This window comes from Salmo trutta, chromosome 1 (assembly GCF_901001165.1).
Source record: "Salmo trutta chromosome 1, fSalTru1.1, whole genome shotgun sequence".
Taxonomy (NCBI): Eukaryota; Metazoa; Chordata; class Actinopteri; order Salmoniformes; family Salmonidae; genus Salmo; species Salmo trutta.
The window spans coordinates 76,953,606-76,981,036 of record NC_042957.1 but is presented as its reverse complement, the minus strand read 5'-3'; the positions used below and the strand labels follow the sequence as shown (position 1 = coordinate 76,981,036).

At 44.8% G+C, this 27,431-nt stretch overlaps 1 protein-coding gene and 1 long non-coding RNA gene across 6 annotated transcripts; both read right to left on the bottom strand.

Annotated features, from left to right (window-relative positions):
• Positions 1-907: 907 nt before the first annotated feature.
• Positions 908-26,836, bottom strand: LOC115208128 (acyl-CoA synthetase family member 2, mitochondrial). 5 transcript variants are annotated; one of them, XM_029775994.1, is made up of 17 exons: positions 26,678-26,836; positions 24,963-25,140; positions 22,872-23,067; positions 20,338-20,466; positions 20,187-20,240; positions 19,420-19,538; positions 12,318-12,480; positions 11,191-11,286; positions 10,348-10,496; positions 8,968-9,059; positions 4,973-5,049; positions 4,775-4,882; positions 4,421-4,572; positions 4,151-4,292; positions 3,386-3,496; positions 1,187-1,255; positions 908-1,078 (listed from the first exon to the last, which is right to left on the bottom strand). In XM_029775994.1, the coding sequence occupies exons 2-17, from the start codon at positions 25,124-25,126 to the stop codon at positions 1,028-1,030; spliced, it is 1,872 nt and encodes a 623-aa protein (XP_029631854.1). In that variant the 5' UTR covers positions 25,127-25,140; positions 26,678-26,836; the 3' UTR covers positions 908-1,027. The 5 variants fall into 5 exon arrangements, with proteins under 5 accessions (XP_029631854.1, XP_029631837.1, XP_029631829.1 ...); XM_029775977.1 differs by lacking the exon at positions 26,678-26,836 and adding an exon at positions 26,267-26,369; XM_029775969.1 differs by lacking the exon at positions 26,678-26,836 and adding an exon at positions 26,182-26,270.
• Positions 9,143-9,421, bottom strand: LOC115208184 (uncharacterized). Its single transcript, XR_003881107.1, has 2 exons — positions 9,340-9,421; positions 9,143-9,243 (listed from the first exon to the last, which is right to left on the bottom strand). It is a non-coding gene; the product is annotated as an uncharacterized LOC115208184 (long non-coding RNA).
• Positions 26,837-27,431: the final 595 nt, after the last annotated feature.

Here is a 27,431-nt window from a genome sequence, read left to right as displayed (position 1 = left end):
TTAAATGAAGTAAACTGAATACAATTAACAATGGTGTGTGTGTAATCAGCAGTGTAAGTGAGTGTTTTGTGTAACAGTATAGCTTCCGTCCCTCTCCTCGACCCAACCTGGGCTTGAACCAGGGACCCTCTGCACACATCAACCACTGACATCCCACGAAGCATCGTTAACCATCGCGCCACAAAAACCACGGCACTTGCAGCGCAAGGGGAAGAACTACTTAAGGTCGCAGAGCGAGTGACGTCACCGATTGAAACGCTACTAGCGCGCACCACCGCTAACTAGCTAGCCATTTCACATCGGTTACATTTGCATGCATAAATGTGATAATGCGGGGTGTTGAAAGGTGCCAAATCAAACAACCAAAAGGCCACAAAAATACCACAACAAAAATCTATAAAGGTGTCTGTATGGAGTCTCCTCCATGAATGGGGAAGTGGTGTATTTATCCTGGGATACACCCGGGCCCAGGTGTGTCCCATGTCGCTGGTGATCCTCCCGGCTCCGCCCACCGGCATCCTAATAAGGAAAACGAAAGAATACGGCAGACAGGGTGGGAAGGTCATCACAGATGTCACCCACCTTTACCACATCACTCTGTGCTCTGTCAGCCTGTTGCTATGTCCCCATGTATACAGGTTTGGAACTAAGCATGGTATGTCTAACACATTTGTACATTCCAACGTTTGGCATTATTACAGTTCTATTTATTTCAGATGTCTTTATGGCATGTTTAAAATGAAGAACCTGAGTTTTACTATTGTACATCAGTCCAAGATCACATATCATGATGTACAATTAGTTGTCCAGTCTGTTCGATAAAATGAAATAAAGATATTGAAAAATAAGTACTGAAAGAGTTTCTGTTGCACATCACTCATGAACCGTAACATAACAGAGCTTAGACTTTATTTTTGCTCTTGGTTTTATTGAAATACAAAATGTATTGCTGTTACAGACAGAGACCCTTTGTAACCAAACTCTCTCCAACTGGAACCAACACAGTCTGTCTAGGTCCCTCTGTCCATCACAGACCCAGTTTCTTCTCCATCTCCTCCCGTAGTTTGATCTTCTGGATCTAGGAAAGGAGAAACACACAGGTGATCACCACAGTAGTCTGTGCTGGTATTAATATTATTAACCTGGATAACCTGATTTGTTTAATGTTGTCATAAAGCCATCCTACCTTTCCAGAGCCAGTCAGTGGAAAGATGTCCACAAACACCACATAGTGGGGGATCTTGAAGTGAGAAATCTGGAACAAGTATAAACAGTTACTGTTCTCGTTCACATAAGACATGTTGCAACTCAGTGGGATAACCATCTGGTTATAATGACTTCAACTCAGTGGGATAACCATCTAGTTATAATGACTTCAACTCAGTGGGATAACCATCTAGTTATAATGACTTCAACTCAGTGGGATAACCATCTGGTTATAATGACTTCAACTCAGTGGGATAACCATCTAGTTATAATGACTTCAACTCAGTGGGATAACCATCTGGTTATAATGACTTCAACTCAGTGGGATAACCATCTAGTTATAATGACTTCAACTCAGTGGGATAACCATCTAGTTATAATGACTTCAACTCAGTGGGATAACCATCTAGTTATAATGACTTCAACTCAGTGGGATAACCATCTAGTTATAATGACTTCAACTCAGTGGGATAACCATCTAGTTATAATGACTTCAACTCAGTGGGATAACCATCTAGTTATAATGACTTCAACTCAGTGGGATAACCATCCGGTTATAATGACTTCAACTCAGTGGGATAACCATCTAGTTATAATGACTTCAACTCAGTGGGATAACCATCTAGTTATAATGACTTCAACTCAGTGGGATAACCATCTGGTTAAAATGACTTCAACTCAGTGGGATAACCATCTAGTTATAATGACTTCAACTCAGTGGGATAACCATCTGGTTATAATGACTTCAACTCAGTGGGATAACCATCTGGTTATAATGACTTCAACTCAGTGGGATAACCATCTAGTTAAAATGACTTCAACTCAGTGGGATAACCATCTGGTTATAATGACTTCAACTCAGTGGGATAACCATCTGGTTATAATGACTTCAACTCAGTGGGATAACCATCTAGTTATAATGACTTCAACTCAGTGGGATAACCATCTGGTTATAATGACTTCAACTCAGTGGGATAACCATCTAGTTATAATGACTTCAACTCAGTGGGATAACTATCTAGTTATAATGACTTCAACTCAGTGGGATAACCATCTGGTTATAATGACTTCAACTCAGTGGGATAACCATCTAGTTATAATGACTTCAACTCAGTGGGATAACCATCTGGTTATAATGACTTCAACTCAGTGGGATAACCATCTAGTTATAATGACTTCAACTCAGTGGGATAACCATCTAGTTATAATGACTTCAACTCAGTGGGATAACCATCTAGTTATAATGACTTCAACTCAGTGGGATAACCATCTAGTTATAATGACTTCAACTCAGTGGGATAACCATCTGGTTATAATGACTTCAACTCAGTGGGATAACCATCTGGTTATAATGACTTCAACTCAGTAGGATAACCATCTGGTTATGACTTCAACTCAGTGGGATAACCATCTAGTTATAATGACTTCAACTCAGTGGGATAACCATCTAGTTATAATGACTTCAACTCAGTGGGATAACCATCTAGTTATGACTTCAACTCAGTGGGATAACCATCTAGTTATAATGACTTCAACTCAGTGGGATAACCATCTAGTTATAATGACTTCAACTCAGTAGGATAACCATCTAGTTATAATGACTTCAACTCAGTGGGATAACCATCTGGTTATAATGACTTCAACTCAGTGGGATAACCATCTAGTTATAATGACTTCAACTCAGTAGGATAACCATCTAGTTATAATGACTTCAACTCAGTGGGATAACCATCTGGTTATAATGACTTCAACTCAGTGGGATAACCATCTAGTTATAATGACTTCAACTCAGTAGGATAACCATCTTGTTATGACTTCAACTCAGTGGGATAACCATCTAGTTATAATGACTTCAACTCAGTGGGATAACCATCTAGTTATGACTTCAAATCAGTGGGATAACCATCTAGTTATAATGACTTCAACTCAGTGGGATAACCATCTAGTTATAATGACTTCAACTCAGTAGGATAACCATCTAGTTATAATGACTTCAACTCAGTGGGATAACCATCTAGTTATAATGACTTCAACTCAGTAGGATAACCATCTAGTTATAATGACTTCAACTCAGTAGGATAACCATCCGGTTATAATGACTTCAACTCAGTAGGATAACCATCTTGTGTCTTGCAGGAGCCCGTGTTCAATTCCCAGGTGACCTGTTCGTTTGTCTCACCTGTCCCTTGCAGAAGTCTCTGATCTCCTCTCTGCTACAGTCCTGTCCCTCCTTCAGTCTGATACAGGCACACACCTGTTCCCCCATCCTCTCATCTCTCACGCCTATCACCTGGGGAGAAAGAGAGGTGGACAGGACAGGGAGAGAAAATAAACACCTGGGCCTCCTGTACGTTGGGATGGGTGTGGTTCTCACCTGGGCCTCCTGTACGTTGGGATGGGTGTGGTTCTCACCTGGGCCTCCTGTACTTTGGGATGGGTGTGGTTCTCACCTGGGCCTCCTGTACGTTGGGATGGGTGTGGTTCTCACCTGGGCCTCCTGTACTTTGGGATGGGTGTGGTTCTCACCTGGGCCTCCTGTACTTTGGGATGGGTGTGGTTCTCACCTGGGCCTCCTGTACATTGGGATGGGTGTGGTTCTCACCTGGGCCTCCTGTACGTTGGGATGGGTGTGGTTCTCACCTGGGCCTCCTGTACGTTGGGATGGGTGTGGTTCTCACCTGGGCCTCCTGCACTTTGGGATGGGTGTGGTTCTCACTTGGGCCTCCTGTACTTTGGGATGGGTGTGGTTCTCACCTGGGCCTCCTGTACGTTGGGATGGGTGTGGTTCTCACCTGGGCCTCCTGTACGTTGGGATGGGTGTGGTTCTCACCTGGGCCTCCTGTACTTTGGGATGGGTGTGGTTCTCACCTGGGCCTCCTGTACGTTGGGATGGGTGTGGTTCTCACCTGGGCCTCCTGTACTTTGGGATGGGTGTGGTTCTCACCTGGGCCTCCTGTACTTTGGGATGGGTGTGAAGGAACTGCTCTATCTCAGCAGGGTAGATGTTCTCTCCTCCACGAATGATCATGTCCTTTATACGTCCCACTATACGGCAGTACCCAAACCTGTCCAGACTGGCTATGTCACTGTGGAGAGACAGTCACAGTTAACGTTCGGTCTCACTTTTAATCTGTTGTCATCCCTGTCTGGGGTCTCTGTCTGGGGTCCCTGTCTGGGGTCCCTGTCTGGGGTCTCTGAATCTCTCATCTCTTACCCGGTCCTGTACCAGCGGTCTTTGGTGATAGCCTCACTGGTCTTGTCTGGGTCGTCCCAGTACGCCAGCATAACAGAGTAAGCTCTGATCAGCAGCTCTCCTGGATCCCCCAGAGGAACCACCTCTCCAGAGGACACATCCACCACCTTCGCCTGGCCAAGAGAACAGGTATGGTTTCATATGCGTTTTAAAGAAGGAGGAATAGAAACGTTACACATAGAGCATGTAGATGAATTAGGACCCTGACATTAGACACATGACTATCTCTTCTCTGTCTCTCTACTCTCACTTGCTCGCTCACACACTAACACACATATAGTAGGTACACGTCTGGTGTCAGTTAAGGTTTGATACCTCAGTGTGGTTCAGGATACGTCCCACTGTCTCTGTCTTCAGTTCCTCGTTGTCTCGCGGGAAACCAAGGAATGTTACAGGGCTGTTCTCTGTGGTCCCATAGCCTATCTGATGTTAACAAGGGAACATTATGTTATCCCATACAGATTATAAAGTATATTATACACACACAGAGAGAAAAAGATGGGAAGAACTTACTATCATATCATTGACATTCATATCAGTTTTGAGTTTCCTCATGACTTCAGGAGGACAAAGAGACCCACTCATAAACCCTGGAACACAACAACAGAAATCACAACAGCCATTCCTTCCTGGGCACAAATACTATACTACTGCTTTATACAGCATATTAATCAACCACCACCCTTCCTGGGCACAAATACTATTACTGTATTACTAATACAGTATATTACTATTAAAGGGGCAACCTGCAGTTGGAAAATAAAACAATTGACACCCCGCCACTGTTTTGGTAAAAAGCTGAGGGATGGGGGCGGAGACATGTAACCACTCTCAAATTCATAGAAAGAGCTATGGATGCAAGGACTGACAATCCATTATATACAAACTATTGTTTTAGGAGGGCATCAGACCAAGACCATTTAGTCGCATTTTGCGACCCTTTGACTTGGCTGTGAATGTAGAAAAACTGGCAGCTGCAAATTCTAGCTGGTGACCTCACTCAAAACGTCTTATTTTTTTTGGCCGGCTAAAATCATGATTTGGTCAAGCAGTACGCCTAAAGTAAAGTGAATTGATTCCTGCCTTGAAAGTGCCCGCAACTGACAGTGCCCGTTTCGCCGGGGCCACCTGCTGTGATGAGCCAGCCACGCCCTCTCCTTCCAATTATCTATTTAGTGGGAGAGAAAAATGCTTTCTTTCAAAATGCAGTTGCGGGAAAAACATAGTTTTGAAAACATGTTAGTTGAAGAGGGGAAGGGTCTCAGCTTTCTGGGGGTATGATCACTATTTCTCAACTCTCAATATTTAATCAACAGGCACTGTTTTAAAAAACTACATTTCTGTTATGTCTTTGAGATGCAGAGCGTGTGAGGTACACGTTGTCGCTGAGTCCTAGGAGACCACCACTGGAATGTTTTTAGTGCATTCAATTTACTGCGATTAATCAATTACACGGCTAACCATCAGCAATATTCACAGTTAGTGATCTAGCTAATGTGTTTTCATTTAGTGGTGAATTAGTCACAAATGAATTAGCCTATTAGCTGGCACACAAACATGTAGGCCTCCCTACTGAGGATCTCTATTGAGCAAAACAAATCTGACATTTCCAGAGTCCTAGTTTGACAAGCAAATAAAAATATAGCAACAATAAGCTAATTGACGCTTCGCTAAGCCTCGCCCCAGAATTCTGGGCAACCAATCGCAGCGTTCCAATGCTTGCTACTGTGATTCCTGAAATGCAGAGCCTTTGAGGGTTTTTCAAAATTATTATTTTGTTACATTGTTTGCTAGCTCAGCTGGTTCGTTAGCTCTGTCTCATTGACCACCAAACATTGCTAATGCTAGCTAGTTAGCTAGCCACTTAATATAACTTGTTTTCTCTAAATATATGTAAGTTAGCCATATTATGAATACAACTCATTTCTGCTGTCGACATAAGGAAACGATTTGAGAACACTAGTTAGCTCCAAACGTGGTTAGTAGCTTTGACTGCACACTGACAGTGAATTCAGAGCCATTCAGTGGCTAGCCACACTACAAACATAATTTGACCAGGTTCCTGTGAAGCATTTATAATGACAGTCCATCACAACATATCAGTCACAACATATCAGAGAGCTTCCTAATTAGCATGGGTCATCTGTGTTTAATTTACAGTGAGGGAAAAAAGTATTTGATCCCCTGCTGATTTTGTACGTTTGCCCACTGACAAACAAATGATCAGTCTATAATTTTAATGGTAGGTTTATTTGAACAGTGAGAGACAGAATAACAAAAAAATCCAGAAAAACGCATGTCAAAAATGTTATAAATTGATTTTCATTTTAATGAGGGAAATAAGTATTTGACCCCCTCTCAATCAGAAAGATTTCTGGCTCCCAGGTGTCTTTATACAGGTAACGAGCTGAGATTAGGAGCACACTCTTAAAGGGAGTGCTCCTAATCTCAGTTTGTTACCTGTATAAAAGACACCTGTCCACAGAAGCAATTAATCAATCAGATTCCAAACTCTCCACCATGGCCAAGACCAAAAAGCTCTCCAAGGATGTCAGGGACAAGATTGTAGACCTACACAAGGCTGGAATGGGCTACAAGACCATCGCCAAGCAGCTTGGTGAGAAGGTGACAACAGTTGGTGAGATTGTTCGCAAATGGAAGAAACACAAAAGAACTGTCAATCTCCCTCGGCCTGGGGCTCCATGCAAGATCTCACCTCGTGGAGTTGCAATGATCATGAGAACGGTGAGGAATCAGCCCAGAACTACACGGGAGGATCTTGTCAATAATCTCAAGGCAGCTGGGACCATAGTCACCAAGAAAACAAGAAAACAATTGGTAACACACTACGCCGTGAAGGACTGAAATCCTGCAGCGCCCGCAAGGTCCCCCTGCTCAAGAAAGCACATATACATGCCCGTCTGAAGTTTGCCAATGAACATCTGAATGATTCAGAGGACAACTGGGTGAAAATGTTGTGGTCAGATGAGACCAAAATGGAGCTCTTTGGCATCAACTCAACTCGCCGTGTTTTGAGGTGGAGGAATGCAGCCTATGACACCAAGAACACCATCCCCACCGTCAAACATGGAGGTGGAAACATTATGCTTTGGGGGTGTTTTTCTGCTAAGGGGACAGGACAACTTCACCGCATCAAAGGGACGATGGACGGGGCCATGTGCCGTCAAATCTTGGGTGAGAACCTCCTTCCCTCAGCCAGGGCATTGAAAATGGGTCGTGGATGGGTATTCCAGCATGACAATGACCCAAAACACACGGCCAAGGCAACAAAGGAGTGGCTCAAGAAGAAGCACATTAAGGTCCTGGAGTGGCCTAGCCAGTCTCCAGACCTTAATCCCATAGAAAATCTGTGGAGGGAGCTGAAGGTTCGAGTTGCCAAACGTCAGCCTCGAAACCTTAATGACTTGGAGAAGATCTGCAAAGAGGAGTGGGACAAAATCCCTCCTGAGATGTGTGCAAACCTGTTGGCCAACTACAAGAAACGTCTGACCTCTGTGATTGCCAACAAGGGTTTTGTCACCAAGTACTAAGTCATGTTTTGCAGAGGGGTCAAATACTTATTTCCCTAATTAAAATGTATATCAATTTATACAATTTTGACATGCGTTTTTCTGGATTTTTTTGTTGTTATTCTGTCTCTCACTGTTCAAATAAACCTACCATTAACATTATAGACTGATCATTTTTTTGTCAGTGGGCAAACATACAAAATCAGCAGGGGATCAAATACTTTTTTCCCTCACTGTAATTGTGTATTATTTAGAAACCATTATCAGAGGATTTTGCCAGTGGATTCATTGGGAATTGGGCTTCTCTGGAAAATGTTGTCCAAAGTTACAACAGTACTTAGCGAATGGTTTAGGTTGCAGATGAAAATGACCTGACTCATGCATTACTGCTTGGACATGTTTGATGATAAAATGTTATTCTTTAATCATACCATCTCTGTAAACCACAGTGAATGACTTTATAAGACCATTATAAAATGTTTCTATTGAGTGACAAGATATTGGTGCAACCAAATCATGAACTGGTGCCACCAACTGAAAATGTTAGCGGCACCGGAAACACCTACTGAAAATGTTAGCCTTACCAGAGACACCGACTGAAAATGATAGCGGCACCAGAGACACCGACTGAAAATGTTAGCCTTACCAGAGACACCGACTGAAAATGATAGTCAAGAGCCTCAAAACATGGTTAAAACAGGGCTCCAGACTATCGTTTACATTGTTTACAAACATTGGAGTAAAACAGACTTGTATTTTTGGTTATGGTGGGGTACGACAGCTGAACTAAGCTGGCATTTGTATGTTATATTCTTCAAGAATCAATGGGTACATGAATTTAATATATAAGTCCAAAAAATGTATGTAGCAGATTGCCCCTTTAAGCTTAAACTTTACCACAACAATTAAGTTTATTTGTATTTATTTCCAGCCAGACAACAAACAACATTCTACACAAACAAACTTTAAATCTCTCACCAGATTCAACTGATGACAGGTCATACTTGTGAAGGTCAGGCTGTCCAAGCATGTCAATGTACATGGTAGGAGTGCCGTAGAGGAAATTACACCTGAAACAGAGAACATATGAAGAGGTATTTAGTGTACTATAGAGGTTCATTCTCAATGTGCTCAGTGGCAGCTATCTCTATTATTCTTATTACAACAGACTGACATGAAATATCTCTATTGTAAGTCTCCAGGATGTATAAATCACTTAAGGAAGAGGTGCCTAAACTTTCTTACACCCCCCACCTTTCATTCTGGATGGCCTCCAGGTTGGTCTCAGGGTTTAAGACCTACCTTTCATTCTGGATGGCCTCCAGGTTGGTCTCAGGGTTTAAGACCTACCTTTCATTCTGGATGGCCTCCAGGTTGGTCTCAGGGTTTAAGACCTACCTTTCATTCTGGATGGCCTCCAGGTTGGTCTCAGGGTTAAAGACCTACCTTTCATTCTGGATGGCCTCCAGGTTGGTCTCAGGGTTTAAGACCTACCTTTCATTCTGGATGGCCTCCAGGTTGGTCTCAGGGTTTAAGACCTACCTTTCATTCTGGATGGCCTCCAGGTTGGTCTCAGGGTTTAAGACCTACCTTTCATTCTGGATGGCCTCCAGGTTGGTCTCGGGGTTTAAGACCTACCTTTCATTCTGGATGGCCTCCAGGTTGGTCTCAGGGTTTAAGACCTACCTTTCATTCTGGATGGCCTCCAGGTTGGTCTCGGGGTTTAAGACCTACCTTTCATTCTGGATGGCCTCCAGGTTGGTCTCGGGGTTTAAGACCTACCTTTCATTCTGGATGGCCTCCAGGTTGGTCTCAGGGTTTAAGACCTACCTTTCATTCTGGATGGCCTCCAGGTTGGTCTCGGGGTTTAAGACCTACCTTTCATTCTGGATGGCCTCCAGGTTGGTCTCAGGGTTTAAGACCTACCTTTCATTCTGGATGGCCTCCAGGTTGGTCTCAGGGTTTAAGACCTACCTTTCATTCTGGATGGCCTCCAGGTTGGTCTCAGGGTTTAAGACCTACCTTTCATTCTGGATGGCCTCCAGGTTGGTCTCAGGGTTAAAGACCTACCTTTCATTCTGGATGGCCTCCAGGTTGGTCTCAGGGTTTAAGACCTACCTTTCATTCTGGATGGCCTCCAGGTTGGTCTCAGGGTTTAAGACCTACCTTTCATTCTGGATGGCCTCCAGGTTGGTCTCAGGGTTAAAGACCTACCTTTCATTCTGGATGGCCTCCAGGTTGGTCTCAGGGTTTAAGACCTACCTTTCATTCTGGATGGCCTCCAGGTTGGTCTCAGGGTTTAAGACCTACCTTTCATTCTGGATGGCTTCCAGGTTGGTCTCAGGGTTTAAGACCTACCTTTCATTCTGGATGGCCTCCAGGTTAGCACGGCTGTCGTACCCAGCAGAGGGGAAGACCAGGGTGATGCCATGCAGTGCCATACACATCGCTCCTACCACTGAGCCCATACAGTGGTACAGGGGAACAGGAACACATGCTCTTATAGGCTGAGGGGGAAGCAAAAAGAGCAGAGGTTGCATGAGAAAGAGAGAGAGAAAGAGGAAGAGAGAGAGAGCCACAGAGCCAGAGAGAGAGCCACAGAGACAGAAAGAGCCACAGAGACAGAGAGAGAGCCACAGAGACAGAAAGAGCCACAGAGACAGAAAGAGCCACAGAGACAGAGAGAGCCACAGAGCCAGAGAGAGAGCCACAGAGCCAGAGAGAGTGAAAGAGCCAGAGAGAGAGCCACAGAGACAGAGAGAGAGCCACAGAGACAGAGAGAGAGCCACAGAGCCAGAGAGAGTGAAAGAGCCAGAGAGAGAGCCACAGAGACAGAGAGAGAGCCACAGAGACAGAAAGAGCCACAGAGACAGAGAGAGCCACAGAGACAGAGAGAGAGCCACAGAGCCAGAGAGAGTGAAAGAGCCAGAGAGAGAGCCACAGAGACAGAGAGAGAGCCACAGAGACAGAAAGAGCCACAGAGACAGAGAGAGCCACAGAGACAGAGGGAGAGCCACAGAGAGAGAGAGAGAGAGCCACAGAGGCAGAGAGAGTGAAAGAGCCACAGAGAGAGAGCCACAGAGACAGAGAGAGCCACAGAGACAGAAAGAGCCACAGAGACAGAGAGAGCCACAGAGACAGAGAGAGCCACAGAGACAGACACAGAGAGAGACAGATAATAATAGTCTTGTCTCCACTGACCCTCCAGTTGAATCCCAGACGTAGACCCACAAAATAAGAGTTGTTGACGATGTTGTGGTGGGAGAGGGTGGCACCTTTAGGACGTCCTGTTGTTCCCTAGAGACCAGTAGACATCAGACAGACTAATACTGTTGTTCCTACAGACCAGTAGACATCAGACAGACAGACTAATACTGTTGTTCGCTATAGACCAGTAGACATCAGACAGACAGACTAATACTGTTGTTCCCTACAGACCAGTAGACATCAGACAGACAGACTAATACTGTTGTTCCTACAGACCAGTAGACATCAGACAGACAGACTAATACTGTTGTTCCCTATAGACCAGTAGACATCAGACAGACAGACTAATACTGTTGTTCCCTACAGACCAGTAGACATCAGACAGACAGACTAATACTGTTGTTCCCTACAGACCAGTAGACATCAGACAGACTAATACTGTTGTTCCCTACAGACCAGTAGACATCAGCCAGACAGACTAATACTGTTGTTCCTACAGACCAGTAGACATCAGCCAGACAGACTAATACTGTTGTTCCCTACAGACCAGTAGACATCAGACAGACAGACAGACTAATACTGTTGTTCCTACAGACCAGTAGACATCAGACAGACAGACTAATACTGTTGTTCCCTACAGACCAGTAGACATCAGACAGACAGACTAATACTGTTGTTCCCTACAGACCAGTAGACATCAGACAGACAGACTAATACTGTTGTTCCCTACAGACCAGTAGACATCAGACAGACAGACTAATATTGTTGTTCCCTAGAGACAAAAAGACATCAGTGAGACCAGGAAGAAACAATGAGTAGCTGTTGATGGTTTCTCTGTGTAGGTCAGTCTGTGGTCTGTCTACGTAGGTGGTTTATCTGTGTAGGTCAGTCTGTGGTCTGTCTACGTTGGTGGTTTGTCTGTGTAGGCCAGTCTGTGGTCTGTCTACGTAGGTGGTTTATCTGTGTAGGTCAGTCTGTGGTCTGTCTACGTAGAGCTACAGGGGTGCTGTACTGCAACCAATCACTCGGGGGGTATGTGTTTCTGTGTTGGGTTCCAAGACAAAAGACACAATTCCATTCCAAATGGACAGTATTCTTCTTGTTTTCAACAGGATACCCACGGATGTGAACTGTATGTTGATGGGGTCGTCGAAGGACAGTTTGGTCTGAAGGTCCTGCAGCTCCTGCTGGTTCTGTCTGCTTCCAGCCTGCACCACATCTTCTACATGTACAGTCCCTGTCTGTCTGCTGTCTGTCACAATCACCATACACAGGTCTGGTAGTCTGGCAGGAGGAACACAGGTTAACATTACAGTAACACAATGACTGTTACATTACAGTAAAATTATAGTAACACAATGACTGTTACATTACAGTAACATTATAGTAACACAATGACAGTTACATTACAGTAACAGCCTTCATTAGGTCCTCTACTGTCCCTGTCTGTCACCATCACCATACAGATAATGAGGTTCCATTTACAGTTACAGGTAAATAGACATCCTCCAGTGGTAATATTTCTTATTCAGAGTCAATCCAGCATAGTTCCTGTGTAGCCCTTTTACTGTGTTTGCTTGGTCACGGGAACATCGTTAGATTTTTCACCTTGTTGGCTCAGGTATTCAAACGTGACCTTTCAGTGACTGACCCACCACTCTAACCACTAGTCTACCTGACCATACCAGTTACTGACCCACCACTAGTCTATCTGACCATACCAGTTACTGACCCACCACTCTAACCACTAGTCTACCTGACCATACCAGTTACTGACCCACCACTCTAACCACTAGTCTACCTGACCATACCAGTTACTGACCCACCACTCTAACCACTAGTCTACCTGACCATACCAGTTACTGACACACCACTCTAACCACTAGTCTGACCATACCAGTTACTGACCCACCACTCTACCCACTAGTCTGACCATACCAGTTACTGACCCACCACTCTAACCACTAGTCTACCTGACCATACCAGTTACTGACACACCACTCTAACCACTAGTCTGACCATACCAGTTACTGACCCACCACTCTAACCACTAGTCTGACCATACCAGTTACTGACCCACCACTCTAACCACTAGTCTACCTGACCATACCAGTTACTGACCCACCACTCTAACCACTAGTCTACCTGACCATACCAGTTACTGACCCACCACTCTAACCACTAGTCTACCTGACCATACCAGTTACTGACCCACCACTCTAACCACTAGTCCATCTGACCATACCAGTTACTGACCCACCACTCTAACCACTAGTCTACCTGACCATACCAGTTACTGACCCACCACTCTAACCACTAGTCTGACCGTACCAGTTACAGACCCACCACTCTAACCACTAGTCTATCTGACCATACCAGTTACTGACCCACCACTCTAACCACTAGTCTGACCATACCAGTTACTGACCCACCACTCTAACCACTAGTCTACCTGACCATACCAGTTACTGACCCAACACTCTAACCACTAGTCTACCTGACCATACCAGTTACAGACCCACCACTGTAACCACTAGTCTACCTGACCATACCAGTTACAGACCCACCACTCTAACCACTAGTCTGACCATACCAGTTACTGACCCAACACTCTAACCGCTAGTCTACCTGACCATACCAGTTACTGACCCACCACTCTAACCACTAGTCTATATGACCATACCAGTTACTGACCCAACACTCTAACCACTAGTCTACCTGACCATACCAGTTACAGACCCACCACTCTAACCACTAGTCTATCTGACCATACCATACCAGTTACTGACCCACCACTCTAACCACTAGTCTACCTGACCATACCAGTTACTGACCCATCACTCTAACCCCTAGTCTATCTGACCATACCAGTTACTGACCCACCACTCTAACCACTAGTCTACCTGACCATACCAGTTACTGACCCACCACTCTAACCACTAGTCTGACCGTACCAGTTACTGACCCACCACTCTAACCACTAGTCTACCTGACCATACCAGTTACTGACCCACCACTCTAACCACTAGTCTACCTGACCATACCAGTTACTGACCCACCACTCTAACCACTAGTCTACCTGACCATACCAGTTACTGACCCACCACTCTAACCACTAGTCTACCTGACCATACCAGTTACAGACCCAACACTCTAACCACTAGTCTATCTGACCATACCATACCAGTTACTGACCCACCACTCTAACCACTAGTCTACCTGACCATACCAGTTACTGACCCATCACTCTAACCACTAGTCTATCTGACCATACCAGTTACTGACCCACCACTCTAACCACTAGTCTATCTGACCATACCAGTTACAGACCCACCACTCTAACCACTAGTCTACCTGACCATACCAGTTACTGACCCACCACTCTAACCACTAGTCTACCTGACCATACCAGTTACTGACCCACTACTAGTCTATCTGACCATACCAGTTACTGACCCACCACTCTAACCACTAGTCTATCTGACCATACCAGTTACTGACCCACCACTCTAACCACTAGTCTACCTGACCATACCAGTTACTGACCCACCACTCTAACCACTAGTCTACCTGACCATACCAGTTACTGACCCACCACTCTAACCACTAGTCTATCTGACCATACCAGTTACAGACCCACCACTCTAACCACTAGTCTACCTGACCATACCAGTTACTGACCCACCACTCTAACCACTAGTCTACCTGACCATACCAGTTACTGACCCACTACTAGTCTATCTGACCATACCAGTTACTGACCCACCACTCTAACCACTAGTCTGACCATACCAGTTACTGACCCACCACTAGTCTATCTGACCATACCAGTTACTGACCCACCACTCTAACCACTAGTCTGACCATACCAGTTACTGACCCACCACTTTAACCACTAGTCCATCTGACCATACCAGTTACTGACCCAACACTCTAACCGCTAGTCTACCTGACCATACCAGTTACTGACCCACCACTCTAACCACTAGTCTATATGACCATACCAGTTACTGACCCAACACTCTAACCACTAGTCTACCTGACCATACCAGTTACAGACCCACCACTCTAACCACTAGTCTATCTGACCATACCATACCAGTTACTGACCCACCACTCTAACCACTAGTCTACCTGACCATACCAGTTACTGACCCATCACTCTAACCCCTAGTCTATCTGACCATACCAGTTACTGACCCACCTCTCTAACCACTAGTCTACCTGACCATACCAGTTACTGACCCACCACTCTAACCACTAGTCTGACCGTACCAGTTACTGACCCACCACTCTAACCACTAGTCTACCTGACCATACCAGTTACTGACCCACCACTCTAACCACTAGTCTACCTGACCATACCAGTTACTGACCCACCACTCTAACCACTAGTCTACCTGACCATACCAGTTACTGACCCACCACTCTAACCACTAGTCTACCTGACCATACCAGTTACAGACCCAACACTCTAACCACTAGTCTATCTGACCATACCATACCAGTTACTGACCCACCACTCTAACCACTAGTCTACCTGACCATACCAGTTACTGACCCATCACTCTAACCACTAGTCTATCTGACCATACCAGTTACTGACCCACCACTCTAACCACTAGTCTATCTGACCATACCAGTTACAGACCCACCACTCTAACCACTAGTCTACCTGACCATACCAGTTACTGACCCACCACTCTAACCACTAGTCTACCTGACCATACCAGTTATTGACCCACTACTAGTCTATCTGACCATACCAGTTACTGACCCACCACTCTAACCACTAGTCTATCTGACCATACCAGTTACTGACCCACCACTCTAACCACTAGTCTACCTGACCATACCAGTTACTGACCCACCACTCTAACCACTAGTCTACCTGACCATACCAGTTACTGACCCACCACTCTAACCACTAGTCTATCTGACCATACCAGTTACAGACCCACCACTCTAACCACTAGTCTACCTGACCATACCAGTTACTGACCCACCACTCTAACCACTAGTCTACCTGACCATACCAGTTACTGACCCACTACTAGTCTATCTGACCATACCAGTTACTGACCCACCACTCTAACCACTAGTCTGACCATACCAGTTACTGACCCACCACTAGTCTATCTGACCATACCAGTTACTGACCCACCACTCTAACCACTAGTCTGACCATACCAGTTACTGACCCACCACTTTAACCACTAGTCCATCTGACCATACCAGTTACTGACCCACCACTCTAACCAGTAGTCTACCTGACCATACCAGTTACTGACCCAACACTCTAACCACTAGTCTACCTGACCATACCAGTTACTGACCCAACACTCTAACCACTAGTCTGACCATACCAGTTACAGACCCACCACTCTAACCACTAGTCTACCTGACCATACCAGTTACTGACCCACCACTCTAACCACTAGTCTACCTGACCATACCAGTTACTGACCCAACACTCTAACCACTAGTCTACCTGACCATACCAGTTACAGACCCAACACTCTAACCACTAGTCTATCTGACCATACCATACCAGTTACTGACCCAACACTCTAACCACTAGTCTATCTGACCATACCATACCAGTTACTGACCCACCACTCTAACCACTAGTCTACCTGACCATACCAGTTACTGACCCACCACTCTAACCACTAGTCTGACCGTACCAGTTACTGACCCAACACTCTAACCACTAGTCTACCTGACCATACCAGTTACTGACCCAACACTCTAACCACTAGTCTACCTGACCATACCAGTTACTGACCCACCACTCTAACCACTAGTCTGACCATACCAGATACTGACCCACCACTCTAACCACTAGTCTATCTGACCATACCAGTTACAGACCAACCACTCTAACCACTAGTCTACCTGACCATACCAGTTACTGACCCAACACTCTAACCACTAGTCTGACCATACCAGTTACAGACCCACCACTCTAACCACTAGTCTACCTGACCATACCAGTTACTGACCCACCACTCTAACCACTAGTCTGACCATACCAGTTACAGACCCACCACTCTAACCACTAGTCTACCTGACCATACCAGTTACTGACCCACCACTCTAACCACTAGTCTACCTGACCATACCAGTTACTGACCCAACACTCTAACCACTAGTCTACCTGACCATACCAGTTACAGACCCAACACTCTAACCACTAGTCTATCTGACCATACCATACCAGTTACTGACCCAACACTCTAACCACTAGTCTATCTGACCATACCATACCAGTTACTGACCCACCACTCTAACCACTAGTCTACCTGACCATACCAGTTACTGACCCACCACTCTAACCACTAGTCTGACCGTACCAGTTACTGACCCAACACTCTAACCACTAGTCTACCTGACCATACCAGTTACTGACCCAACACTCTAACCACTAGTCTACCTGACCATACCAGTTACTGACCCACCACTCTAACCACTAGTCTACCTGACCATACCAGTTACTGACCCACTACTAGTCTATCTGACCATACCAGTTACTGACCCACCACTCTAACCACTAGTCTATCTGACCATACCAGTTACTGACCCGCCACTCTAACCACTAGTCTACCTGACCATACCAGTTACTGACCCACCACTCTAACCACTAGTCTACCTGACCATACCAGTTACTGACCCACCACTCTAACCACTAGTCTATCTGACCATACCAGTTACAGACCCACCACTCTAACCACTAGTCTACCTGACCATACCAGTTACTGACCCACCACTCTAACCACTAGTCTACCTGACCATACCAGTTACTGACCCACTACTAGTCTATCTGACCATACCAGTTACTGACCCACCACTCTAACCACTAGTCTGACCATACCAGTTACTGACCCACCACTAGTCTATCTGACCATACCAGTTACTGACCCACCACTCTAACCACTAGTCTGACCATACCAGTTACTGACCCACCACTTTAACCACTAGTCCATCTGACCATACCAGTTACTGACCCACCACTCTAACCAGTAGTCTACCTGACCATACCAGTTACTGACCCACCACTCTAACCACTAGTCTACCTGACCATACCAGTTACTGACCCAACACTCTAACCACTAGTCTACCTGACCATACCAGTTACAGACCCAACACTCTAACCACTAGTCTATCTGACCATACCATACCAGTTACTGACCCAACACTCTAACCACTAGTCTATCTGACCATACCATACCAGTTACTGACCCACCACTCTAACCACTAGTCTACCTGACCATACCAGTTACTGACCCACCACTCTAACCACTAGTCTGACCGTACCAGTTACTGACCCAACACTCTAACCACTAGTCTACCTGACCATACCAGTTACTGACCCAACACTCTAACCACTAGTCTACCTGACCATACCAGTTACTGACCCACCACTCTAACCACTAGTCTGACCATACCAGATACTGACCCACCACTCTAACCACTAGTCTATCTGACCATAACAGTTACAGACCAACCACTCTAACCACTAGTCTACCTGACCATACCAGTTACTGACCCAACACTCTAACCACTAGTCTGACCATACCAGTTACAGACCCACCACTCTAACCACTAGTCTACCTGACCATACCAGTTACTGACCCACCACTCTAACCACTAGTCTGACCATACCAGTTACAGACCCACCACTCTAACCACTAGTCTACCTGACCATACCAGTTACTGACCCACCACTCTAACCACTAGTCTACCTGACCATACCAGTTACTGACCCAACACTCTAACCACTAGTCTACCTGACCATACCAGTTACAGACCCAACACTCTAACCACTAGTCTATCTGACCATACCATACCAGTTACTGACCCACCACTCTAACCACTAGTCTACCTGACCATACCAGTTACTGACCCACCACTCTAACCACTAGTCTGACCGTACCAGTTACTGACCCAACACTCTAACCACTAGTCTACCTGACCATACCAGTTACTGACCCAACACTCTAACCACTAGTCTACCTGCTGCCCTTATACAGTAACTATTTGTAGTAACTATCTGTAGTAACTATCTGCAGTAACTGTCTGCAGTAAGTAACTATCTGTAGACCTATGCTATATCTTAGTATATTACTGGTTTATCCTGCTAGTTACTGGTTTACTTCCTGGTGCAGTAATACAATATGTCTGTTGATTCACTTATGGTCCAATAGTACAATATTAACATACCTGGAGCTCCTAAAGACCCCTGACTCTGCTGTGTCCATCTCTGGGCAGATCTGTCTCAGCATGTCACAGAACCTCTGGGTCTTAAACTGGGTGGGACACACCACAGCTTTACACTGCACCTACAGAGACAGACAGAACAGAACATCTGGGTCTTAAACTGGGTGGGACACACCGCTGCTTTACACTCCACCTACAGAGAGAACAGAACATCTGGATCTTAAACTGGGTGGGACACACAGCTGCTTTACACTGCACCTACAGAGACAGAGAGAACAGAACATCTGGTTCTTAAACTGGGAAGGACACAGACAGCACCAGGGTCAGGAACAGTTCAGCTTTTCATTCAGTCAAACCAGGAAGTGTAAAACAACATGGTACTGTCACGGCTGTCGTCGTCAGACGAAACAGAGAAATCATCGTCTGAGAAAGTTGACCAATACGCAGCGGATTGCGTGCTCATCATGATATTTATTAAACTGTGAACACCAAAACAATAAACGACTCCAGACAGGTTAACAGGCTACTTACAAAATAATAGCAGTGTTAACACAACCACCCACAAACCCAAGTGACAAACATACTCCTAAATATATGACTCCCAATCAGGAACAACGATAACCAGCTGTCCCTGATCGGGAGCCACACAGACCAACACACAACACCCAGAACAAACATACACAGACATCTACTGCCACGTCCTGACCAAAATACTACACAACTACACCCTCTGCTGGTCAGGACGTGACAGGTACTGGATAAGAACAAACCTTCCCCAGGGTGTACTCCAGCTCCTTCAGCTGATAGGCTGGGTTTATTGACACCTGTAGAGATTAGAACAATACTTTAATATTAGGAACAATAGATCCTAACAGATAATACATATTCATTTTAGAATCTAATCTTATAGCTCATCTTCACCAGTATGATGCCAGCCTTGGCTGTGGCGAACTGAAACAAGATCCAGTGGTATGTGTTGGGCCCCCAGACTCCTAGTCTGTCCCCTCTCCTCAGACCCAGGGCCAGGAGACCTGCAGCGGCCTGGTCAACCTGGGGAGGAGGGAGACCATGACCCAGGTAATAATAGATAGGATGATATCCCTACATGCAAAGGCGTTCTGCAGTTTGTGTTTATGAGTATGTGTATAAATGTAATGGAATATATTATTACAAAGCTGTTTGTGTTTCTGTTGTTTCACCATGGATGACCTAGTTAGCATTACTCAGGGTGTTTCCCCATGGATGACCTAGTTAGCATTACTCAGGGTGTTTCACCATGGATGACCTAGTTAGCATTACTCAGGGTGTTTCACCATGGATGACCTAGTTAGCATTACTCAGGGTGTTTCACCATGGATGACCTAGTTAGCAGGCCTCAGGGTGTTTCACCATGGATGACCTAGTTAGCAGGCCTCAGGGTGTTTCACCATGGATGACCTAGTTAGCAGGCCTCAGGGTGTTTCACCATGGATGACCTAGTTAGCATTACTCAGGGTGTTTCACCATGGATGACCTAGTTAGCATTACTCAGGGTGTTCCACCATGGATGACCTAGTTAGCATTACTCAGGGTGTTTCACCATGGATGACCTAGTTAGCATTACTCAGGGTGTTTCACCATGGATGACCTAGTTAGCATTACTCAGGGTGTTTCACCATGGATGACCTAGTTAGCATTACTCAGGGTGTTTCACCATGGATGACCTAGTTAGCATTACTCAGGGTGTTTCACCATGGATGACCTAGTTAGCATTACTCAGGGTGTTTCACCATGGATGACCTAGTTAGCATTACTCAGGGTGTTTCACCATGGATGACCTAGTTAGCAGGCCTCAGGGTGTTTCACCATGGATGACCTAGTTAGCAGGACTCAGGGTGTTTCACCATGGATGACCTAGTTAGCAGGCCTCAGGGTGTTTCACCATGGATGACCTAGTTAGCAGGCCTCAGGGTGTTCCACCATGGATGACCTAGTTAGCAGGACTCAGGGTGTTTCACCATGGATGACCTAGTTAGCAGGACTCAGGGTGTTTCACCATGGATGACCTAGTTAGCAGGCCTCAGGGTGTTTCACCATGGATAACCTAGTTAGCAGGCCTCAGGGTGTTCCACCATGGATGACCTAGTTAGCAGGACTCAGGGTGTTCCACCATGGATGACCTAGTTAGCAGGCCTCAGGGTGTTTCACCATGGATGACCTAGTTAGCAGGCCTCAGGGTGTTTCACCATGGATGACCTAGTTAGCAGGCCTCAGGGTGTTCCACCATGGATGACCTAGTTAGCAGGCCTCAGGGTGTTTCACCATGGATAACCTAGTTAGCAGGCCTCAGGGTGTTTCACCATGGATGACCTAGTTAGCAGGCCTCAGGGTGTTCCACCATGGATGACCTAGTTAGCAGGCCTCAGGGTGTTCCACCATGGATGACCTAGTTAGCAGGCCTCAGGGTGTTCCACCATGGATGACCTAGTTAGCAGGACTCAGGGTGTTCCACCATGGATGACCTAGTTAGCAGGCCTCAGGGTGTTCCACCATGGATGACCTAGTTAGCAGGCCTCAGGGTGTTTCACCATGGATGACCTAGTTGCCTCAGGGACAGATTTTCCCTATTTCCTCCATGTTACTATCTGTCTGCTTTGATGTTTAATTAGTGGTAATCAATAGTTTCCCAACCATATACTGACTTTGATGTTTAACTAGTAGTAATCAATAGTTTCCCAACCATATACTGACTTTGATGTTTAACTAGTAGTAATCAATAGTTTCCCAACCATATACTGACTTTGATGTTTAACTAGTAGTAATCAATAGTTTCCCAACCATATACTGACTTTGATGTTTAACTAGTAGTAATCAATAGTTTCCCAACCATATACTGACTTTGATGTTTAACCAGTGGTAATGAATAGTTTTCCAACCATATACTGACTTTGATGTTTAACTAGTAGTAATCAATAGTTTCCCAACCATATACTGACTTTGATGTTTAACCAGTGGTAATCAATAGTTTCCCAACCATATACTGACTTTGATGTTTAACTAGTGGTAATCAATAGTTTCCCAACCATATACTGACTTTGATGTTTAACTAGTAGTAATCAATAGTTTCCCAACCATATACTGACTTTGATGTTTAACTAGTGGTAATCAATAGTTTCCCAACCATATACTGACTTTGATGTTTAACTAGTAGTAATCAATAGTTTCCCAACCATATACTGACTTTGATGTTTAACTAGTGGTAATCAATAGTTTCCCAACCATATACTGACTTTGATGTTTAACTAGTGGTAATCAATAGTTTCCCAACCATATACTGACACATAATAGTTGTTATGTTACTATTTGGTAAACCACCAATCAAATGCACTGACAGATAGGCCTGCTGTATGTGCTTTGAGTGGGAACCTCTAGATATGATGAAATAGATTAGAAGAGAGGGTGGATTAAAGACCTACGTCCTCCTGAAACTGGGAGAAGGTCTTACGGACTCCATCCTGAAGGAAGACCAGGGCCTCTCTGTGGGGCCAGCGGTCGGCTGCAGCCTGAAGACTCTGACCCACCGTCTGGCCCAGCAGGGACACTGAGGAGGCCCCATGGACGTAGCTGAAGCTCTGCCCTGGGACCATGGGGGGACTGTCCACATGGAGGGATCTGTTGAGGGAGAGACGTAAACAGTATACAGAGTAGACCTGGGTCAAATACATGTGGGAAATACTTGGAAGTTGTTTTTAGGTGCACTTCATAACACTTTGGAGTTTGGACTTAGGGGACTATTTAATTGGTTCCATTGTACCAGGCAAACTACAATAGACACAACCAAATCAATTCAGCTCATGTATTTGACATATGTACTGTAGTTGCCCAAAGTCTGATACAGAGAGAGATAAACAGAGAGTAAACACAGAGAGATGGGTTGGTACAGAAAGAGATGGGTTGGTACAGAGAGAGGGAGTTAAAAGAGAGGTACAGGTTTGGTTCACAGACAGTAGAGTTGACTGTGAGGGTGTTCTTTATCCATGACAGTAGTCTCTTCTGAAACATCTCAGACCCAACCTCCTGTAGTGTTCCCTGACTGTGGTTTCATAGTGAACCCCTCTCCACTGTTCTCTCCCCTCTCCACTGTTCTCTTAGGAGCCGTTGGGAAAACAGCACAGATACGGCCCACCTCACTCACTCACTATTCTCCCATCAGGTCACAGGACACGTGAAGTCTTCAGAGGGGAAACTGGACTTATTAGCTACGTGAAAAAAAAATGTTCACAGCCAAGACAACCACGCTGAGCCCCGTTCCTTACAGCCAAGACAACCACGCTGAACCCTGTTCCTTACAGCCAAGACAACCACACTGAGCCCCGTTCCTTACAGCCAAGACAACCACGCTGAGCCCCGTTCCTTACAGCCAAGACAACCACGCTGAACCCTGTTCCTTACAGCCAAGACAACCACGCTGAACCCCGTTCCTTACAGCCAAGACAACCACGCTGAACCCCGTTCCTACAGCCAAGACAACCATGCTGATCCCTGTTCCTTACAGCCAAGACAACCACGCTGAGCCCTGTTCCTTACAGCCAAGACAACCACGCTGAGCCCCGTTCCTTACAGCCAAGACAACCACGCTGAACCCTGTTCCTTACAGCCAAGACAACCACGCTGAACCCTGTTCCTTACAGCCAAGACAACCACGCTGAACCCCGTTCCTTACAGCCAAGACAACCACACTGAACTGTTCCTTACAGCCAAGACAACCACGCTGAACCCTGTTCCTTACAGTCAAGACAACCACGCTGAGCCCTGTTCCTTACAGCCAAGACAACCACGCTGAGCCCCGTTCCTTACAGCCAAGACAACCACACTGAACCCTGTTCCTTACAGCCAAGACAACCACACTGAACTGTTCCTTACAGCCAAGACAACCACACTGAGCCCCGTTCCTTACAGCCAAGACAACCACGCTGAGCCCCGTTCCTTACAGCCAAGACAACCACGCTGATCCCTGTTCCTTACAGCCAAGACAACCACGCTGAACCCTGTTCCTTACAGCCAAGACAACCACACTGAGCCCCGTTCCTTACAGCCAAGACAACCACGCTGAGCCCCGTTCCTTACAGCCAAGACAACCACGCTGAACCCTGTTCCTTACAGCCAAGACAAAGCAGAAGCTTGGCTGGACAATCCAAGTAAAAACATATTTTAAAAACATGTTTCTGAAAAGGATTGTTTCTATAGTATGCAGTGACTTGAGCATGGCTCAGCAGACATTGAAAGACATTACCCTCAGTCTGAATACTAGTCAAGACACATACAGGCCATCAGGTCCATACTCTACAGTTGACAGATCATAGCGATCAATGCAACAGTAATTGACTACATTGAAATGGGATTGACCCCAACTGCTGGTGTGCTCTATAGGTCTGAATGATGAAATGTCATCTACAATCTATGTCAGAGGTGGGCTTTAGAAAGGAAACAAAACTTGCAAAATGACAGACAGAGAAATAATCCAGCTAGTCTGTTTATGTATGACAATGTCAAGAGAGTTAACCTACCTACAGCACCAGAGCCTGGTTGGGTTCCCAGGTGTCCATGTCTTCTGTAGTGAGGAGACCACCTGTAGAGGTTGTAACACAGCCCTTCTAGAGAACACACTGAGCTGTCTGAGGTGAGCTGCCCTGGACCTCAGTAGCGAGGAGCTGATCCACACCGCTGACATGGCCTCAGTCAGCTCTGAAAATAAGACCCAATTTATTATGTTCTGCATCCATTTAGACCCTTGTTAAAAAATGATGGCTTAACATCTTCCTAGAAGTCAGAAAAACACGAGAAGGGTCATGTACAAATGCAGATTTTTGGCATTTTATAAAGTCTTTATTCATATTATAAATCTGATTTATTAAATGTTTCCATGTGGTTTCTATTAAAAGAGCCACTTTATTTAATAGGTTTTTAAAAATTCAATATTGGTGCACAATTCCTATGTAAAATATCAAAGGAAAGCAAAAGGCACTCAATTCGTGGAATGACCCATCTAGAATCTAGAAAGTCGATGGCCATTGAAATGCATTGGGCTTGAAGCTAATATTGTTGCAGTACAAAAAGTATGAATAGTATCAAACAGGAACCTGCACATTCTAAAGTTGGATAACTTTTGATAACTTATGTGCTTTCAGCATGCACATGACAAATACGTCAGATTTCCCGCAGCAACATTAATAAGAAGTATGTCGGGTTTCTAAAGCCGTTCTTGCTTGGGTAGGCTATAGCTAGGTCGTTACACATAACTTCCATGCTGATTTGAAAACTCTTGTTAGACTGCAGAACAGACAACAAACTAAAACTTTTCACCAGGCCCAATTAAGGTGTCCCTGGGGAATAATCATCAGATAATCATCATTTTGTGTTTGTTATTTTAGCCATCTGGCTGCAGGCCTGATTGTTGGCTCGACATCTTACTGTAACATGAGGAGTTATTACACAGTACTGGCACGGGTTTATATTATTACTCCATTAACGCTCTCAAAACGTTTCTGTTACATCAAATCTCTGTTAGGCTTCATCATCATGTCCCATCACGAACGATAAACAAAAAATGAAACAAAGGATTGATAATCTCTGACCGACGCGAATTACAGGCCTCAAGAAATCAATCACTCTGGAATTCTAGATATTTTAATAATACCACTGTCTGCGCCTTGGCATCTTTGCATGATAAACTATTGTAACTTTTCTGAACACATCTTTACAGTAAATTACAAAATGTGCTCTAACTTCAGAAAACTTTTCTCCGATCTTTTCAAGGCCCAGTGAGTTTCAGAAAACACGCGATACCGTAAAGTGTTGTGTATTCACGCACAGAAATTCAGGAGGAAACTGAAGAACGGATGGCTGAACAATGTTTTCGGCTTGACCGCGTTTTGTAAGTGTCCGCTCACTTGCCCGCAGTGACTTTCCTGGTACAACCTGTTACGAAACACGACGTGCGCAACGTCCAACATAAAAGCCCAGCTGTCATGGCGGCGGGTAAATCTAAATGTCTTTATTTTCTGGCTAGTTAGCAAGCTATTTTCTTCTTTGGAATACGTTTTTGGAAGATATTGTCCAAATCACTGTTATTAAGAGTTTCCTCCAACTCTAACTTTTTAGTCTGATGCTATTTACAGAAATCGACTACGCTAAGTTATTTTGCAAGCTATTTTTAAGTTAACTCGATTCTTCTGTATAGCCATAGCTAGCTGGCATAATCATTAGACAAGGAATCATTCACCTGCTAAGACCTAGCAACTGACATAAATCCCATGATTTATTGATCACCCAGTTATATCTGTAGTTTTTGCAGAAGCACGACTGAAGTAGAAAACAATTTGTTTAGCTTTTACATTTCCGGCATTCTGTGAATCTGAACTGCACTTTGATTAAAGTAAAGCCCCGTCTAAACCATTTAGAATTGTCTGTCCCCACCGCCAGTTAGACGGCGTCCCGACGAGCGTCATTCAGCTTCACAATGCCCCGGGGGACGTAAAGTAGTGATTTTACCTCACGCTGTAACACATACATACACACACATACACTCACTTTGTTTGACACTTTTGTATGAATTGTTTTTAATAAAATATATTTGTATTTCATTGTCATGTATTCGTTATCTTTAACTGGTTAAATGTTTGTAGTTTGCTTGTTTCAGCAATGATTAACATGGTTAATTAGTCATAAATCTCTGCTTGATTTGGCTTTCGGTATATTTGCCATTTTTATACATTCTATTTTTCCACGGAAGAAAGCAATAATGAATTAACACAATTACTATAAATAAATGGACACTACCTGTTATTAAATGGAAAATGCTCTCCGTAAATATAATTGGTGAGAAGTGCTCAGTCTGAAGCCATTCGGCTATGGGTTTCTGCTCCCTACCATAACAATACAAGTCAGACCAACCTTTAAAGGTTTTATTTACAACCTCTGGGGTATAACATGTTGGGAATAGTGGTATAGGAGAGGCTGCCATGAAATATAACCTC

Excerpts from the sequence above, each read along its gene's own strand:
- LOC115208128 (XM_029775959.1), bottom strand. The coding sequence starts at position 26,120 with ATGCAAAGATGCCAAGGCGCAGACAGTG. Across the intron at positions 4,883-4,972 it reads TGAATGTCAATGATATGATA|ATAGGCTATGGGACCACAGA; the intron begins GTAAGTTCTTCC and ends TGTTAACATCAG. Across the intron at positions 1,079-1,186 it reads CACTGACTGGCTCTGGAAAG|ATCCAGAAGATCAAACTACG; the intron begins GTAGGATGGCTT and ends CTCCTTTCCTAG.